We start from the raw sequence: 18,636 nt of genomic DNA, 5'->3' as shown, positions 1-18,636 counted from the left end.
CACTATATTATTCAAATATAGCATGATAGGTCCACTTTAAAGCACAGGCTGTTTAGTTTTATATTCTAAAAGTTTGAAATGTTTGTCCCTAAAGGGTAGCCACCTGACTCACTGCATTGCTTTTTTTGTCTCTATCGCCCCATATTTTGTATTTTTTCTAGTGTTTTCTCTTATTATAATATTACTGTGACTCGTCTGACATTATTGTCTGACAGTGTATGTGTTTGATCTGCAGGTTCATGAATTAGAGGCTCTCTACGGCCAAACTAACCAGCAAACCATGAGGCGTTTCACGGTGAAGGAGGACACGGAGCCAGCGACTGTCATCGGCTCTGCTGGGGTTTCATACAAAGGGAGATTCCAGTACTCCATCTCCGAGGGCGACGGCAGCGTTCACTTTGGCATCGACAGCTCTTCTGGTGACATTTACATCAACCAGCCGCTGGACTACGAGTCGGCCATGCAGTACTTCCTCATGGTGCGAGCTGAGGACGTGGGTCTCGGCCCCGGAGTGAACACGTCCGTGCTGGTGTGTGTGATGGTGGAGGATGTGAACGACCACGCACCCTGGTTCCCTGACAAACTGGTGATGTTGGGCCTGCCGGAGGACGCTGCGTCGGGATCGCTGGCGTTTGCTTTTCATGCCAGGGACGCTGACGGGACTTTTCCTAACAGTGCCCTCCGCTACTCCCTGACCTTTGACCCTCAACTCAGCAGATCATCCCGCTTCCCCTTTCAGATCAACCCTTTCACGGGGAGCCTGACTGTAACAGCACCTTTAGACCGAGAGACCAACCCCAGCTACGCCTTCACTGTGACCGCCACCGACCAGGCGAAGAGGAAGGAGGAGAGGAAGCAGACGTCAGTGACGGCTCAGGTGTTCCTGCTCGATGTGAACGATAACCGGCCGGTGTTTGTATCAGCGGACACAGTTCAGGTGATGGAGGACGCAGAGGTGGGGACTCTGCTGCATCATTTCATAGCCATAGACGGAGATCAGGGTGAAAACGGGGTCGTCTCCTTCATCATCATCGCTGGAAACAAGGACGGACTGTTCACACTGGAGGAGAAAACAGGTAGGATTCTCACAGGGTATGGATTAATGATAGATAGATAGATAGATGAATAGACAGATAGATAGATAGATAGATAGATAGATAGATAGATAGATAGATAGATAGATAGATAGATATCGATATAGATATACTATTGGTATTGGCTTTAGACATCCAATATTGGTCAGGCTTTCATTTTTATTTAAATAATTGTCTTATTATGTGTGACGACATACCGTAAGCAACAGTCAATGTTAAAATGTGTTACAAAACATCCTGATAAATCAGTGGGTTTTGTGATTTGTTATGTTCCAAATAACGTTCAGAAAGTTTTAGCCACTTTTACTTGCAAGTTTTAGAGACCAACAGACTTGTTTGATCCTCTTCCATCTTCTTCAGGCCTCCTCTTCCTCTCCGTCCCTCTGGACTACGAGACTCAGCGTTTCCACCGCCTGACCGTGCGTGCGGTGGACCGCGGGCTGCCCTCGCTCTCCTCCACCCAGACTCTGACAGTGGAGGTGGGGGATGTGAACGACCAGGCACCCGTCTTCAGTCAGAGCATCTACAACGCCAGTGTGGCGGAGAACAGAGACCCTGAAGAGCCAGTGGTCAGGGTCTCTGCCACTGATACAGACTCAGGTAATACTTGTAAGCTTTTTCATGTTATTAAATACATGATGGTAAAGTAGGATTAAGGCTCTCAGGTAAATGTTAAACACCATTCTATATAATCAATGGCTGCAACAAGATATTATTTGTTAACATTTAAGGACAGATGAAGTTGGAAATTATAAGAAAATAAAGTGAGTTTTCATTCTTCTATTCTAGCTATTATTTATGTTCTGGTTCTTGGATACAAGTTCAAATAATCCCTCTGTGAGCTGAAGATAGCAGTACGCCTTTAAAGGGCCTAGATGGCAGCACTAGCATGTGTCCTTGAGGCCTCAAAACCACAGACTCAATATGCATAAAACCAAATACTTACACTTCATAATTAAATTAAACTCTTGCTAAAGCGTCTAACCTCCAACATAATGGGGTGTTTTGTAAATTATGAAGACATGAATAGTTGTCTTGTTTCCTTTTCTGTTGCATTAAACCCTGTTGTATTCTAAATATATGATATATTGAGTCTATTAAAACATTATTCTGTTTTAGCTTTAGTGTAATACTGTAGTTCGTTTGTATTATCTTTAAAGCAAAGTACCACATGACAGAGCACAGTCTAGCAGCAGCTCACTCTGCCATGTTTGGGTTAAACTTCAGCGCTGCAGTGAATCAAGGTTATCGTCTGTTTTGTTTCAGTCCATTAGCACTTTAATTCAAACCAACCCCTGCCCCTTTTTCCCTCATGTTGTACCATTTGTGTCTTTTTCATGACCACTGTATAGCCCAGCAAATCTCATTCATCTGAACCCTAATATTAGTCACAAATCCACACATCAGTCCTGTTTATTTGAACACGTCGTGCACGGGGCCTCCTATATCCCACTTCATCCCATCATGTTGACAGTAGGAATCCTTTTAAACAGTGGAGGTGGAGGGGCATGTGGCAGGACGATCTGTACAGGAGGGGTTTCCATGTGAACTTTGAATTCTTGGGGGTGAGAATTGTCCAAGAACAGCAAGCACACAGATCCTCAGGGAGATTTGAAAGGTCCTCTCTCATGATGATTTCCATAATCCAAGCCATCTGTGCCAATAGGCGCCGTGTTTTCATCCGTCTCCTCGAATCGCCTCGTCTGGCATCGCAGCCCGCTCTCCCACCAGTCTGATTTGATTATCATTTGTGCTGCTTTCCCCCCCCCCCCAATGCTCCCCAAAGTTGACCATTGTTTTGTGCCTGTGTTGGTCTGTGTATCCAGTTTCCATGTGTTGGAGTCACTCAGAGATGTGCAATATCAGCGAGTGTGACAGCTAACCTTTGTAGTACTCTGCGTGGCCTGGACTTCACTTTGTTCAGCAAATGTTATGATGTTTTTTTTTTTTTAAGAATAACTTTTCTGTCCTCTGTGGCAAAATTATATCATAAATGCAATAACATAGGAATGAGCATGTGTCATTCAAAGGTTTTACAGTTCTGTCTGCGCACAAAAGACCTTCTAAATTGATCAGCAGGGCTTTTTTGAGTTCTTGAAATGGTCACTCAACACCCTTTTCAGATGGATGAAAACACTGTTTCGAATACAATTGGAGTTATAGAACCATTGGCAGGGAAATTGTTATCCTGACATACAACAGCATACATGTTGTTTTACTCAAATGACAAAGAAAACACATATTTTCTCACTTAGCTCCAGAAAAGAAATGTATACATCCACAAAATAAGCTGTCAACACTTTGTTTAGAGATTTATATCGCAATATATTTCTGTTTATATTAGTGCTTCTAGTTTTAATGTAATGTAAAACATACATTTTTCTCTTATGTTCCAGAGGAGAATGCCGTGGTGTGGTACAGCCTGTTGCCCGGACCCGGCTACGAGCTCTTTAACATCAACCCGTACACCGGTCTGATCGCCACCGCCTCCCACCTGGACCGAGAGCAGCAGCAGCATTTCACTCTCAGAGGTAAAAGCACATAAACACACACTGTTCAAACCTGTTGTCAGGCAAGGCAAGTTTCAAATTCAAAGTGCTTTACAAAAATTAAACCTTAAGAGCATTTGATATAATGCAATGGAATCACATCACAAAAAAACATTTCAAAACAGTCATTAAGAGAATATAAAAAAAATAGAATAAAACAGATATGTACAGTGTAAGATAGTTATGTTATCTTATCAAAAGCAGCAGCAAAAAAAGCCTGGATTTAAAATAATAATAATACATTTCATGTATATAGCACACTTTAAAAACAACGTCATATGACAATGCTATAAGGAGAAAATAATAAAACAAATAAAATAAAAAGTTATCTAAGGAGCATATTGAATAGAATATGGTAATATAAAAAAAGGTTAAGAGCATAAAAGGTTAGGATTAAAAATAGGATTAGAAGCGGTTATAATTGCAGCTGACAGACACAGCAGTGTACATAACTTCTCTGAAACACACTTTTGTTGTCAAGCTGTTTGGATGATCATCTTTTGCACAAGTGTAACATGTGATTTAATAAAATCCTGCCCTTTCAAAAGCCCTGTGTAAATCCAAAACTCATACACATAAGCTCCCTATCTTACTTTAAATAAAAGGTGCTTCTGTTCACGCCAGAGGAAGCTTTATTAATATTATTTTAAGTTTAATTTAACTGCCAAAGGAATATGAGAAGTGGCTCTACGTCACACAGTCAATGCCACTTATTTAATGATCAAGAAAATTGTTAAAACAGCCATTTTGGAGCTACATGGATAACACTTTGCTTGGTTCAGCTCAGCAGGTGAGTAGATGATTTATCACATCGAATGTTTTCTAAGCTGAAATTAATCAAAGTGCCCATGATGCAACGGGGAACAAAGAGTTTTTACAAGTTGGGAAAGTGCTATCAATCCAGGCCCTCCCATTTGACATTCCTGCCCTCCCCAAATAAACACGTTTTTTATTATTTATAAAAAAAATTGTTATAATAAATAAACTGTGAACTTTAATGCTACGATGTATGTGATGTCAGATAGTAATATAAGAGAATAAATGAAAAACAGTTATGAAATACTATATGACAGAAAAACAAGAATACAGTTTAAAAGGGGAGTGATTAGTAAAATATCCATGAAGAAAATGAAAATCTGTTTCCAGTTCTGTTTCAAATGGGTGTTGAGAGATGTATCCGTAGATCTCTTCATTTTGCTCTCAAAGTGCACCAGATTGAGGCTTTTAACTTCAATATTAAAAAAAAAATCTTCCCGGGGGAGCATGCCCCCGGACCCCCCTAGAGGAGGTTAGGTCCGCCCCCCCACTTATAAAAAATAGCACTTTACCCCTGCTTACACCTATATGCCGTGAGCTGATTATCGAGCCTTCATTGTAACAGTCGCGGGTGTACTGTGTATGTGCGTGTGGATTGTTGCAGTAGACAATTCCACTGTAGCGCCGGTACCTTAATGGGAAACCCTAAATGTTTGAGCGCCCTCTATGAAACGTCAAGCTACCCCAGAGCACCCCCAAAAGAAAATCACTGGCCGCGGCACATGAAAATCACATGCCCTCTCTGTAGATTTGTTCTGGCGCCGGGTCTGTATCAATCACAATGAATTGTTGATGGTTTAAAAAAAACTGTTAATGTTGATTTCACAATTACCAGATGGACATATGTTAAACATGTTGTCTGCAAGTTGTATCGACCAGAAAGACGTGTATCATCTATGGCTGTGATCTGGATGTACTGCATGAAGTGAGAATATAAGCACATCCAAATATTTGAAAGTCTGTGATCCTATTCTTTGTATTCAATGTTCCAGCTTTGCTGCACAGTTAAGTCAATGTTTGGCTCACATCTTCTCACTAAAAGGGTTATAAAAAATATCATGGCCTAAAGCGGCTAAAACAAAACATATAAAGTCTCTATCAAACACAGATATTTCTTTCTCTGTTTCTCATTCTCTACCTTCTCCCTTGACATGCTTCACAGCCAGAGTCATAAAGAATTCAAGGTCGTTGTTTCAGGGCAACATAATTCAGCAGATTGATTTATGTTAAGGAAACAGTAGACTTTTAAAGGGCTGAGGTACAGTCTATCTAACCTCTACTGACGGCACACTATGCCTTTTGAAGTGTTTGCTTTCACTCTGTCGTGGGAATACACTGCAATTACATTCAAGCTATTCATTGGTGTTTAGTGATTGCTTTCAGATGTTTTATCGTGATATGTGTATAGTCAGCAGTTTGATGAACAATTACACATAATACAACAACATATAATAACAGGAAAGAATAAATGTCTTGAAGCTTTGCCAAAATCATGCAAGGCTTATTGGGAAATGCAAAAATATGTGGGGATAATTTTCTCTGGCTGAGGATAAGTTTGGAGTTATTTTCAGCTTGTATTAAAAACTGTTGCAGTATAAGTTATCTTGACAGGACTTTTATTGTATATATTTCTTTCCCTTTCAAGGTCTGTACTGCCATTAAAATCTAATCTGGCGTCAGTCTTTGGTCAGCAGAGATGGAGAGTTTTGACCTCTTAGAAAAACTGTATTTTTCCATACTGTAGATTGTCACATGTAAAACATATGTTTCACATATAAAGCTACAGTAAATGGCTGCGTCTTTGACCTCTCTGAGCTCTTAACCAATAGCTGCATTTCATATTAAAGTACTTCCGGGACGGCTCTATGGACGGCATTATCAGTCGCTTGGTCTGTCAGTCAGTCTTCTACTTTAGTCAAGACAACTCGACAACTTTTGGATGTTTCTGCATATGTGGCACAGATAGTGGATGAATCCAAAATACTTTGTTATACACTGGACTTTACCTGTAGCTCAACCCACGGCTGAAATGAGTATGTGTCCCACACGTTCAGACCAAAAACATGCAAGAGTAATGGCATTCCTACCAGCCTCACTTGTTATTTTGTGTGTTAAGTATTACAAATTAGCACATTTTAGCATGCTTTTGATTCCTTTTGATTCCTGTGTGCAGTCCAGGCTCGTGACAGCAGCACGCGGCCTCTGTCGGGGACGGCCACAGTGCTGTGCTCGGTGCTGGACGACAATGACAACCCTCCGGAGTTCATGCAGTCATCGTTCCAGATCAGCCTGCCAGAAAACCTCTCTCCTGGAGTGGTGCACACTGCCCAGGCCTCGGATCCAGACCATGGAGAAAATGGAACTATACACTACTCCATTTTAGGTAAGGAACCCAGAATATTGCTCTGTATGTCAAGCTAATTGGATCACAATTTGATCGTTTTTGCAAAAATGTTATTGGAACTAACATTATACAAGTCAATAGCTCAGATATGGGAACTCCTAGACATTGTGAAAAATAAGTCTAACAGGGAAAGAAACTAAGCGAGCAAACAGGTTTGAACACATGCTGAGGTAAGCCAAAAATCATTTAGAAGAGAAAACGGAAGAACATTTCCACCCAAACTCACTACTACTACTACCCAATGTTAACATCCTTCCCTGTAAACCAACATATGTCTGTGTAATGACAACATATTAGGTTTTAAATTCAATGAAAATGATCTAGATAATCTAGCTTATCTTTAGTCTTTTGAATGCTTGACCACTCGTTGTCAAAATCCCAGCTATTACTTTGGTGAGTTCAATGCTACCATTATAGATAGAGGTGATGAACAAATTTACAAAGATACTCCGAAGCTGTGATTTAACAGATGTATTCTATAATCTCTTTCCACTGTCTTTAGGTGAGGACTACAGAGGTCGTTTCACCATCAACAGCCACACAGGGGCTGTCAGCACCACTCAGGTCCTTGACCGCGAGGAAAGGCAGAATTACACTCTCACCATACAGGCCCGGGACTACGGCCCCACCCCGCTCAGCTCCACCACCCAGCTCCAGCTGCTGCTGCTGGACCAGAACGATAACATCCCCTCCTTCACCCGTAAGAACTACCACGCCTCCGTCAGTGAGGGCCTACCTGCGGGAGAGGAGATGCTGCGGGTCAGCGCCTTTGATCCTGACGAGGGGTCCAACGGGGAGCTGACCTACTCTCTGACCGAGGACAGCAGCCAGGGGGCCTTCTCAGTGGACGCCTTCACAGGAGTGATCCGCTCCACCAGGGCTCTGGACAGAGAGAGCAGGGCCCAGTACACCTTCAGAGCTGTGGCCACTGACGGCTGCTCTCAGGGGCCGCTGAGCTCTGTGGCATCGGTGACCATTCAGGTGGAGGATGTGAACGACAACGTGCCAATCTGTGAGCAGAATCCCATCAACGCATGGGTTTCTATGAGGACTCTACCAAACCAGATAGTAGCCACGCTGTCGGCAACAGATGGAGACCAGGGTGACAACGGGACTATTCAGTTCACGTTGTCTGATGAGGAAAACCTGTTCGACATCAACAGCGAGTCTGGAGATATTTCACTGAGAAGACGAGTGAGAGCAGGTTTCTCTGAGAGGAAGCTGCAGGTTCTGGTTTCAGACAAAGGACAACCTGCTCTGACCTCCACCTGCCTGGTTTTCATTTATCTCAAGGGAGAACACGAAGGACTGCAGTTCACAAATAAAGTGTACAATGCTACTGTCAACGAGAACAGCAGAGCTGGTACGTTTTAACCCTCTTTATTCTTCCTTTTTTCACTGATCTGACTGATTTAAAACCTCATCAACCTTTTTACCCTCTTTTTGTCAAGGCACTTGGATTGCAAAAGTGGAGGCCAGTGACCAAACCAACATCAGACAAAGGATCACATACAACATATTTAGTGGCAATGAGAATGACGTTTTCTCCATCAACCGTCACACGGGTAAGAAACGTGAAATCTTGTAACGGAAAACATTGCTTTTGTTCCTTTTTTCTCGCCGTCTATCCAAAGTTGTTGCTGGAGTTCACTGTTTATGATTAGCAGATGGTATTTTTGTTATGTATGCAGGAACATTATCCATGCTTTCCTTCATTTGAGTTATGCTAAAAGCTCAAATTATCATTCACTCATCCATTTTATTTTCCACAAAACCGTCCAGAAAATGACTTTTGATTTCCAGCCTTAAATTGTTTATGTACAACCAATAAGAAAACCCTTGTTGTTTTCCATTTCTCTTTTTAAAATGCTCTTTGAACTAATCTGGTTCATCTGGTTGTTTATGTACCCGTATTTCCCAAATAATAATTATTGTTGCCTGCCTGATTGTATCATAGTCCAAGCAAACTCTTTTTTGGAGTCATGTTAGCATAACGTAGTATGTAAGATACAGTTAAACACATTATTATACTGACATAGGAACAAATACTTTCTTAAGGTCACCACAAAAACTCGAACCTAAATATGCTTCTGTCAGCACCTTTCTTAATCAATGAAAATTCATGTTTTTGTTTCAATTGCTTTCCTCCTATTTGAGCGGACAGTGTGAGCTGGCTTGCTGGTGTTGTTTCCTGGTTGCTGCGTGGGGTCTGCGGGACACGGCGAGGCCCGGCCCGAGCTCGGCCGGAGCACACACACACACACCCGCAGCCTGGCTGTGGGTCTGTGTGTGTGCTCAGACCGGGCCCGGGCCTCGCCGAGTCGCCGTGTCCCGCTGTCTCAGGCTAAGTCCAGGCTGAGAAATCCGCGGAGCTGCAGCTGAGAAAAATAAGGCTGACTGAGTGTGTGTGTGTGAGGAGCTCCGCGGATTGGTCCATTTGGATCGTCGTTACGTCACTTGGTTCCCGGAAGAAAAAAATGGAAAAAGAAAATCTCCAACGAGGTGTTCTGGGGCAGCACAGACACGTCTTTTCTGTGTTAGAGTTTTACTCGCTACAGGGTGTACTTTGAGAGTTTGTGACTTTGCAGACCGTTTACATGCATACAAAGCTACATAACACACAAGGGGACGGGTAATAACCGGAAAAGCATGACATGGGACCTTTACATTTATTTTGAATATCGACATGAAATGAAAAAGAGCTTTACCAGTGTCTGATGTTGGGTTGTCACAGTCTTTGGGATATGTCTTACTAATGGCTTATTCCTCTCCTCCAGGTGAGATCCGGGTGCAGAAAGACAACTCCCTGGACTTTGAGGCGAGCGCTGAGATCCATCTGGTGGTGCTGGCTGACAGCGGGCTGCAGACGGCCCACTGCAGGGTCTCCATCAGCCTGCTGGATGTCAATGACAATGCACCGGTGTTTGAACACAGCAGCTACAGAACAGCTGTCTGGGAGGGGCAGGTGCACAACACCTACATCATGCAGGTATATGTTATGAATATTAAACCCTTTGACATACCAAGCAGGTATATCATATATTTAGTTGTGATAATTGGTGTTAAGAGGTAATTAAACACCCAAATGTTTGCAGATGTTTGCGTCTGATGCTGACAGCGGGGTGAACGGACAGATTGATTACTCCATTGTGTCCGGTAACTCTAACGAAGTGTTCGTCTTGGACTCTGTTAGTGGGATTCTTGCTACCAATGTCTTGCTGGACCGCGAGATCACCCCTTCATACAAGTACGATGACATCGATTTAAAAAATAAATATGTTACTATTTCTAGAAAGTATGATAGTTGAGACAATAAATGTATACGTTTTTACTTGAACTAAATTGTGCCATCCTCTCATAGCTAGTCTCTGTATAAGCAGCCTAAGTGAGTTGACTTCAAATATCCATGGTATATTTTGTCAATGTTTAAAGTTATCTGTATAACATGTTTACATTTTTAGCAACAAACCATTTAATTATAATAAGAGTTTCTGCCTTTGACACTTTGTCAAACCCTTGCAGAAGCTGTAGTTGTTCCATGTTGACCAAATAATCTATGTTTTATCTTTATTAGGATTTGTATGCAAGACTTTATATTTATTTTATATTTGGCACTGTGGGGCCAGTTTTACTGCTTGCTTCTTTAGCTCAAAGTAGTTCAGCTCAAAAGTCTGCTCGAGTGAAAGTCGTGTTTCTTTTAATGTCCTCACTTGTTATTGAGAGTACAATATCCCATACAATTCCAGCCCAGCATAAAACATAAACTACCTAGCTATAATATCCAAAGTGCCATCATAAATTTTTCACTGCATTTTATATTACAGACTGGTCCTGCGGGCCGCAGACAGGGGGAACCCTCCGCTCAGCAGCACCACCACCATCAGGGTCCAGGTGGTGGACGTCAATGACAACAGCCCCGCCATCCCCCCCATGGAGCCTGTAGTTATGGCAGAGAGTAAGCACTACTGCTGTCATAGATAAACACTATATACAGTAAACACTGCGTTTGTTCTTTGTCTATTTGTGGACTTATTTTGACATCTTCTTTGGTATTGTAGATCTGCCAGCAGGTTACATGGTCACCCAGGTCACTGCCAATGATGTGGACTTGAGCTCGACCATCACCTTCAGCTTTTCAGGCAACAATAGCCTCAATGAGCCCTTTGCTATTGATCAATATACTGGTGTAGTCACCCTGACTCAGGCCCTGGACTATGAGGAGCAGACAGAGTACACCGTGGTAGTCTGGGCCTCTGATTCCCTCCACCAGACCACTGGAGAGGTCAAAGTTCAAGTGCTTGACGTCAATGACAACGCTCCAGTCTTCACCAAGGTTTCCTACCAGGTACAAATGATTAAAGTGATTAAGAAGAACTACTTTTTGGTTAAAGGGTTATAAAAAAACCATGTGTCTGGTGCACATTATACTTCAGTATAACTTGTTCTGTTTTGGTGCATACTCCTTATGTGATCAAAGAGGCACTCCTGTGGTTTGGTCTGTCACTTTCATAAAGTTGGAGAATTCACATGAGGCAGATTTAAAAAAAGACTGGTCCAAAAGCAGGGTAGTTAAAAGCATTCTTACTTTTCTTTCTTTAGTATAGGTCAATCTGAAGAAATAATGTATCCTACATTTCACATAGTGGAAATGTGTTGGGTAAACAACACTTCTTATGTTCTATAGCACTTCTTGTATATACATATTTTATATATATTGTATATCCTTTATTTTATTTATTTTTTATACCTCGGGACTGTGGGAAACAGTATTTCGATCTCTCTGTGTGCACAAACATATTTTGAGATTGACAATAAAGTTGACTTTGACTTTGACTTCTTAACCTGGTGGAGCACACTTGAAATAAATGGTCACAAGGTTGGCACTTTATACAAAGCCACCAGGTGTGTTTTGACAAATATTAGTTAATTGAACGATTCTTCCACTTCAAAAACTCCATCAAAGTCAGAACTAAACAAATCAAGTCAGAACTTTAAAAAATGTCAAAATGTTGACTGAATTATTTGAATGTTTCTATTTTTCTAAATAGAAGTGGGACTGTCCATTTGAAGGATCCTCTGAATTAAAGAGTTATTACACCTTACAACTCAATGTTGAGTTATGGAGCAGTAAAACAAATGTATTAACCTTATAAGAAAGTGGTAATTGACTGGATATAGACTTTACATCCTAATCTTTCTTCAGATGTGACTTACTATTTGTTCTCTGTTCAAGGTGGAGTTGTCAGAGTTGGTTACGGCAGACACGTTCGTCTGGTCAGTATCTGCTACCGACAGAGACGCTGGACTCAATGGGAAGATCACCTACAGGCTTCTTTCATCTCCTTTACAAGGCTTTTACATCGAGCCAGACAATGGTAAGATAGTTTTACTGCTTTACTGATGGAAAAAACATCCTACAATAGCTCCAAACAAGATTGAATTGACAGTAAACCCTCAGTAGCTGTTTACACATATATAGAAAAGGGACAGGTTAAGAAATCACCAAAAGGATAAAACAATGATCCAAAATATATTGCAGTTTTTCTGTAAAGACATTACCTACATGTAGGCTTTACACGTTTTATGACTGTCTAGTGGTCTGATTTTTATACTCTACCCTCTTCTTCCCTCTTTTCAAATTTCAAATCAGTTTTTCTGGCATCGAAAAAGGGGAACAGGCCAAAAAAAGGGCGCGGATAAAGTCTTTGCGTGGTTCTGAGCAGCTCAGCAAACAATATCAGAGTTGTCATTCTGCCAATCGCAGTATATTTCTCTAGTGTATATATTTTTCATATTCTTGGATGTGCAAGTGAGTTTCTGGGGCAGTGGGAAGAGAAGCAGCAGAGAAGCCAATTAGAAGTCATTGAGATAAAGTGCTTCAGAGGAACCATGCCTATCCTAGTATCTCCCTTTTTAAAATGTCTAAACATTAGCGGGAAGATAAATCCTATACAGAACTGAAAAGAAACCACTGCTCCTCATTTTTGGCTAGTCTTTTCCACTCAAGAATGATTCATGGGCATCTATCATTGAACTCCAGAGTTTGATATTTAAATAAATATATTTCCTCCATTTTGCGGTGACGAGCACCAATGAAAATTGAAAATTGCAATGTTGACAAAAGTCCTCTAAAACCGAAATGTTAATGTGATGGTTTTTGTGGTGAAGTGCCTCTCAATGCATATTTGTTTACTAACAATGAACAGTGCTGCTTTGGAGTAAAGTGAATGAAGTCATCATGTGCACAAATTGAAGTGGCAGTGAAGTGGAACAATAAATCACCTTATTGTTATCCAAGAGGGACATTTGCTCTCTCAGTCTGCACATGGAATTCATTAAATAATAATCACACAGGAAATTATGGTGCATTGCGGTGTCTAATGACAGGGACAATTTTGATTGAACTCTTAATATATTGCCTTACAAGCTGACATGTTTGGAACAATCCGTGAAAGTGTATTTGTAAAGTCATCCATCATTTGTGTTACTTCAGAAAGACTGCTTAATGACTGGCTGCAATATATTGTTTGAATAAAACTGAAACACACTTTAGTAGAAGATTTACTTGGACAGTGAAATCTCCTTTTAAGTACAGTTGCCTATTCACACTTTGAGCCGACACAAAGCAACATTGTCATTCATCTGGGGTCATGTTTGAATCAGACCTTTAACTTGAATTTACTTTCTACCAACAGAAATATCTGGGTCTTTTGAGCGTGTTATATTAGGGTATTGTACAGTTAGGTTGAAAACAACAAGGATAATGTAAAGTATCCTAAAAAACTTTGCCATTGGATACTTTATAACAATTATTGGTTAGTGCATCTTAAGGCCCGGACACACCAAGCTGACACCAAAGAACTGACACAGACGGACCCCGACTGTTGCGTCGCCTCGCGTCTCTGCGTTTTGGCCATGTGTCGCACTGGAACACACCGCAAAGACTTCAGCCGACGCCCAAGAAGCACGTACGAACTGCGCATGCGTGAGTGGCAATAACTCTCCTTACCAGCAGGCGGCGGTAGTGTGTATTCGTCTTCAAAAGAGGCAACAACCGGAAGACAGACTGCGTGATAACCGAGAGAAGTAGAACAGACTGCGTGATATAAACACACAACAAATAGCGTGTGCGTTCCATTTTCACTCTACAGCGAGAAGCTCATGGGGCTTTCCCGAACCTGTGTCGAGAGCTGGAGTTAAATGAAATCTCAGATTTGCCTTCTTAATAGTTTGTTTGGGTCCCTCACTTCCGTTTCGCTTCTCATGCACTGATTCGCTAGCTAAACAGCCAATCAGAGTGATTTTGATTTTCGGCCAAAAAGGCGTCGACACGGCTGAAAAGACACGACGGTGCGGGACACACCAATCTGAGTAGGGCGTGTCGACGCTCATCGTCGGCCTGACGCCCACCGACGACCAACATCGGCTTGGTGTGTCCGGGCCTTTATAATAATAACAATTGATTCACTCCTGAAAACATGTTTTGTCTTGCAGGGTCTATTTTCACCAAAAAGCCCCTGAAGGCCATCACAAACAGCAACCTGGTCCATCTGCTGGTGGAGGCCAGAGACGAAGGCGATCCTGTGCAGTCCACTGTCACCTCCGTAGATATGCTGATTCTGGATGCCAACGACCATGCACCTTTGTTCCTCCAGGACATCTTTACACTCACCGTCCCAGAGGACATGCCCACAGACACCACGCTACTGACACTTTCTGCAGAGGACCAAGACTGGAGCCCCGAAAACACCCATTTGGACTACACCATCGTCAGGGGAAATGAGGAGAGGCGATTCTGTCTGGAAGTAAAAATGGTTCAGGTTGAGAATCAGATGAGAAACGTAGGAAAACTGGTTTTGTGTAACCCTTTGGACCGTGAGACCAAGGAGAGCTACACACTAACAGTGAGTGTGTCTGATCGAGGAACTCCTCCACTGAACAGCTCTGCTGTCGTTATGGTGACTGTGACAGACTGCAATGACAATACCCCTGTCTTTTCCAGCACAGGATACCATGCACAGATTAGTGAAAACAGTCCTGTAGGTACCAGGCTGGTCCAGCTCAGTGCTCAGGATCCTGACCTGGGAACCAACGGCCTGTTGCGGTACGACATTATCTCAGGGAACAGCAAAGGTCACCTCAAGTTAGACCCTCAGTCTGGCCTTTTGGTGGTCAACAACTCACTTGACTATGAGGAAGACTCAAAATATACCCTCACCATCCGAGCATCTGATGGTGGTGATTCATCTGAAGAACGTAAAGTGGCTTTTACTGTGGTCTTCATCACAGTGTTGGATGTCAATGACAACACTCCATACTTCATGTTCCCTACCATTAACTGTTCTGTACTGGAGAACCTCCCAGCGTTTACCCACACCTGTTCTGTCCATGCTGTGGACAATGACTTAGGCCCCTATGGCCAGCTCACCTACTCTATTGTGTCCTCTTGCTTCATGGACTATGGCAGTGGCAGTCCCGAGAAGAAGGAGGCCTTTGCCATCGACCCTCTAACAGGAGACATTCACACCAGACAGACCTTTGATTACGAACGAGAGAGTGAATACTGCTTCGTCGTGGAGGCCAGAGACAAAGGGGACAAAGCAGCTACGGTGAGAGTTCAGGTGACCATCAAAGGAGTGGATGAGTTCAGTCCCGTCTTCACCCAAAAGCGATACCAATTCCTCCTGCCAGAAAACGCCCAGCTTGGAGAGACAGTCGGTTATGTGATGGCGATGGACCATGATGGAGGGGTGGACGGGATGGTGGAGTACTCCCTTGTGAAGTCATCACAGTTTTTCTCAATAAACAAAACAATTGGGGCCATTTTTGTGTCGGGTACTGTGTATCGCAGAAGAAGCCCCTATGCTAAAGAAGATATGGTGGAGCTGGTCGTGTCTGCAGGTAGTCCCAGATTGGCCTCCAGGACCACCGCCTGCCTAGTTTTGGTCAACATCTCCAGCTCAGCAGAGGCCCTGACGGGGGTTCCTCTTGATGCACATATGCTTAGTTTGAGTGTCTCGCTAATCATGTTCCTCCTTGTGCTACTCATTTTTGTGGCCTTGGTTCTCAGGTACAAGATCAAGGAAGCGTCAATCAAAAAGGCTGCTGCCATTGCCGCCAACTTGAACAACGGCACAGGCTCGTTTGGTAGAACCATTGGCCCAAGGGCCATCTCTCTGCAGGAGATACACGTAGAACAGCCCAGCGTACCGGATACCACGAGGGAGATTCCCAATCCATACAATCCATCAGACTCGAGCGGACGTGGATCAGCAGAAGGTGAGACAGCCGAAGACCAGGAGATCAAGTGGATTAATCAGTACACATGCCATAGAGATGAATCTGTGCAGGGCAACCATGACACAGAGATCCCAGACTCTGCTTTACCAAGGGACACCATCTCCTGTCACTCTATCGATGTAGGACCAGAGCATATTACATCTGTCAATAAACGTTTTGTCTCAGGAATGGCCAGCACAGAAAGCCTCTACCACTTCAAAGAGGAGGGCGGAGGTGAGGGACTACTCCCTACAATACTTAGGGTGAGGGATTTGGAGGAGAGCATGAGGACAAATGGGTATGCTCCGCTCTCAGAAGCCCACGCCTCTGCAGATTCTCTCTCTTCACTGGTTTGTCTAGAAGAGGAACTGCAGGGACAGTACAGCTGGGAACAAATGTTGGACTGGGAGCCACGCTTCCAGACTCTGGCCTCCGTTTTCACCGATATCGGGATGCTCCCCGATGAGGAGCTTCAAGGTGGACGTGAGGACTTTGCAGCAGAGGCTAGCTTTCTCATGTACCCACCACCCCTTTTAACAGGAGTGGCTCAGCCTGGCATTAGGACTGTACCTCCACGAAAACCAGGGCGTATACCAAGCATGAGAAGAAAGTCCTCTTACCGCAAATATGCGTATTCCCCCTTAGCAAGGAACACAGGACTCACCCCTTCAGCCATGACGCCAAATTTCTCCCCATCGCTGTCTTCCCTCACCATAAGGACGCCCAGTGCTTCACCAGTTGTCTCTGACACTGGGGTTGGGGGTATCAGACTCGACTCAGGGCCCCACACTGCAAGTCTATTGGAGGCAGAAATCCAGGTGTAGACACAAACTTTGATCAAGTGTTTCTGTGACATTCAAATCTGTCTTTCTTTCCAGCATCTGAAGTTATTTCTCCTACAATTGAAGTGAACTTTAAGGGACACATTTAGTTTTCATTTTGGTTTCTTGACATTAATCACGTTTTTTTAAACTCGGCAATATCATGCATTTAGTCTCAAAGGGGTCTCAAATTTCATTTGATGTCATTTGAACATAATGGAGTCATTTCATTACTTAGATTGAACTTCATTTCATTACTCTCCTCTGTAATAAACAGAATATCTGGAAAAGCCTGCATACACTCAATATATTCTTATATTGCAGCAGATGTTCGAGTTGGCAATGAATTACTGAATGTTTTACTGTAAACATATTTCTATGAGCAGAAAATGAAACACTTTGTTATTACTGTTGGTTTGCGGCTTCTAAATGAAAACCTTATATGGTTGGTTTAACTTCAATACGCTAAGAAAAGCTTCATTGTTCTATGGTTAATTCCATCCTCCTGGAACTATAAAAAATACAGACTTCTCTAATATATTCTGCCAATTAAATGCCAATAAATCCAATGACGAACATCATTTATTTGTTTCCTTTAATCTACAACTGCTCTTAATTTCTATGTTTTATTGTTAAGTCTTAGGAGTCGAGGCTTATGAAGACAAAGAAAGTTAAAATGTGATATGCTTCCCTTTTTAATGGGATTATATTGTCACTTGTTAGTATGATTTCAGATTTTTATAAACCAATTCCAGATTCTTATTTTTTCTCAGAATAATAACAGAAATTATCTGTTCCTTTCACGATTGTTTTTGTGTTGGCTGATAACGAGCAAAATGTTATTAAACGGCACTTTCTGTGCAGTTACCAGAGAAATGTATGATTTTAAATATTGCAATATCATTTGCAATAAAGAAACTTTCTCCTGCACATGTCTTGGATTCAGCATTTAAAACAAGTGATGTTTGGTACTGATGGTCTTTTTGGGATGATTTATCTTTTGTATGTACTCTGTGTATACTGTTATATTCAAGGACAGGATTTCTTACTGTTGATGAGAAAGAATAAAATGCCCCATAATAATGACTCTTAAATACGCTAAATATGCATGAATCGCGAGAGGTAGTAAAGATAAAACATATAATAAAACAAGGACAATTATTTTATGATGTACTCTACCAAGCAAAACTAGATAATTCATTGCTTCATAAAAATGTGTAATTGAAGTACTTCTCTTAAAAAATGTAAGATAGATTTGTTTTTTGACCACACTCAATGTTTGCCAGTGTTTTTACCAATAATTATCGAAAGTGAAACATGCTATACTGTATTCCCACATTTAAGGAAAAAGATGGGAATGGAAGGTCTTAGACTTTGCTTTTCAAAGAAATACAAAGTGATTCAACATGGCTCCCCTTGGTATGCTGTTAATCCAAATGTGCCGCCCTGTGGGAACATATGAGCTGAGGAAGCTGAGGAGCTAAAGTCTTTATCAGATAGTTTCATGAAAGATAATAAACAATCAGACCCAGAACCATACCAGCCAAGAGTGACCTGCTTATAGTCAATGATCGGTGCGTAATTATTTATTGACTCAGCTGAATCTCTCCTCTGCACCTCAGTAGGTTTTGACCAGCTCTGCGCTAGTCTGTATTTGTGATTTCAGCGGGTCC

The 18,636-nt window shown here is 42.2% G+C and overlaps 1 protein-coding gene across 1 annotated transcript in view; it reads left to right on the top strand.

Moving 5' to 3' along the window:
* Positions 1–18,020, top strand: part of dchs2 (dachsous cadherin-related 2) — a 30,575-nt gene extending 12,555 nt beyond the window's left edge. Inside the window, exons 9-20 of the mRNA XM_034129231.1 lie at positions 236–1,076; positions 1,455–1,694; positions 3,491–3,625; positions 6,633–6,842; positions 7,366–8,226; positions 8,315–8,428; positions 9,641–9,852; positions 9,959–10,110; positions 10,688–10,818; positions 10,922–11,208; positions 12,097–12,238; positions 14,358–18,020. Of these exons, the coding sequence (XP_033985122.1) occupies positions 236–1,076; positions 1,455–1,694; positions 3,491–3,625; positions 6,633–6,842; positions 7,366–8,226; positions 8,315–8,428; positions 9,641–9,852; positions 9,959–10,110; positions 10,688–10,818; positions 10,922–11,208; positions 12,097–12,238; positions 14,358–16,966 (5,934 nt within the window). The 3' untranslated portion in view covers positions 16,967–18,020. The remainder of the gene's footprint in view (positions 1–235; positions 1,077–1,454; positions 1,695–3,490; positions 3,626–6,632; positions 6,843–7,365; positions 8,227–8,314; positions 8,429–9,640; positions 9,853–9,958; positions 10,111–10,687; positions 10,819–10,921; positions 11,209–12,096; positions 12,239–14,357) is intronic.
* The last annotated feature ends 616 nt before the right edge of the window (positions 18,021–18,636 follow it).

Source organism: Trematomus bernacchii, unplaced genomic scaffold (assembly GCF_902827165.1).
Source record: "Trematomus bernacchii unplaced genomic scaffold, fTreBer1.1, whole genome shotgun sequence".
Lineage (NCBI taxonomy): Eukaryota > Metazoa > Chordata > Actinopteri > Perciformes > Nototheniidae > Trematomus > Trematomus bernacchii.
Note: the sequence above shows the minus strand (reverse complement) of the source record. Positions and strands in the feature narration are given on the sequence as shown.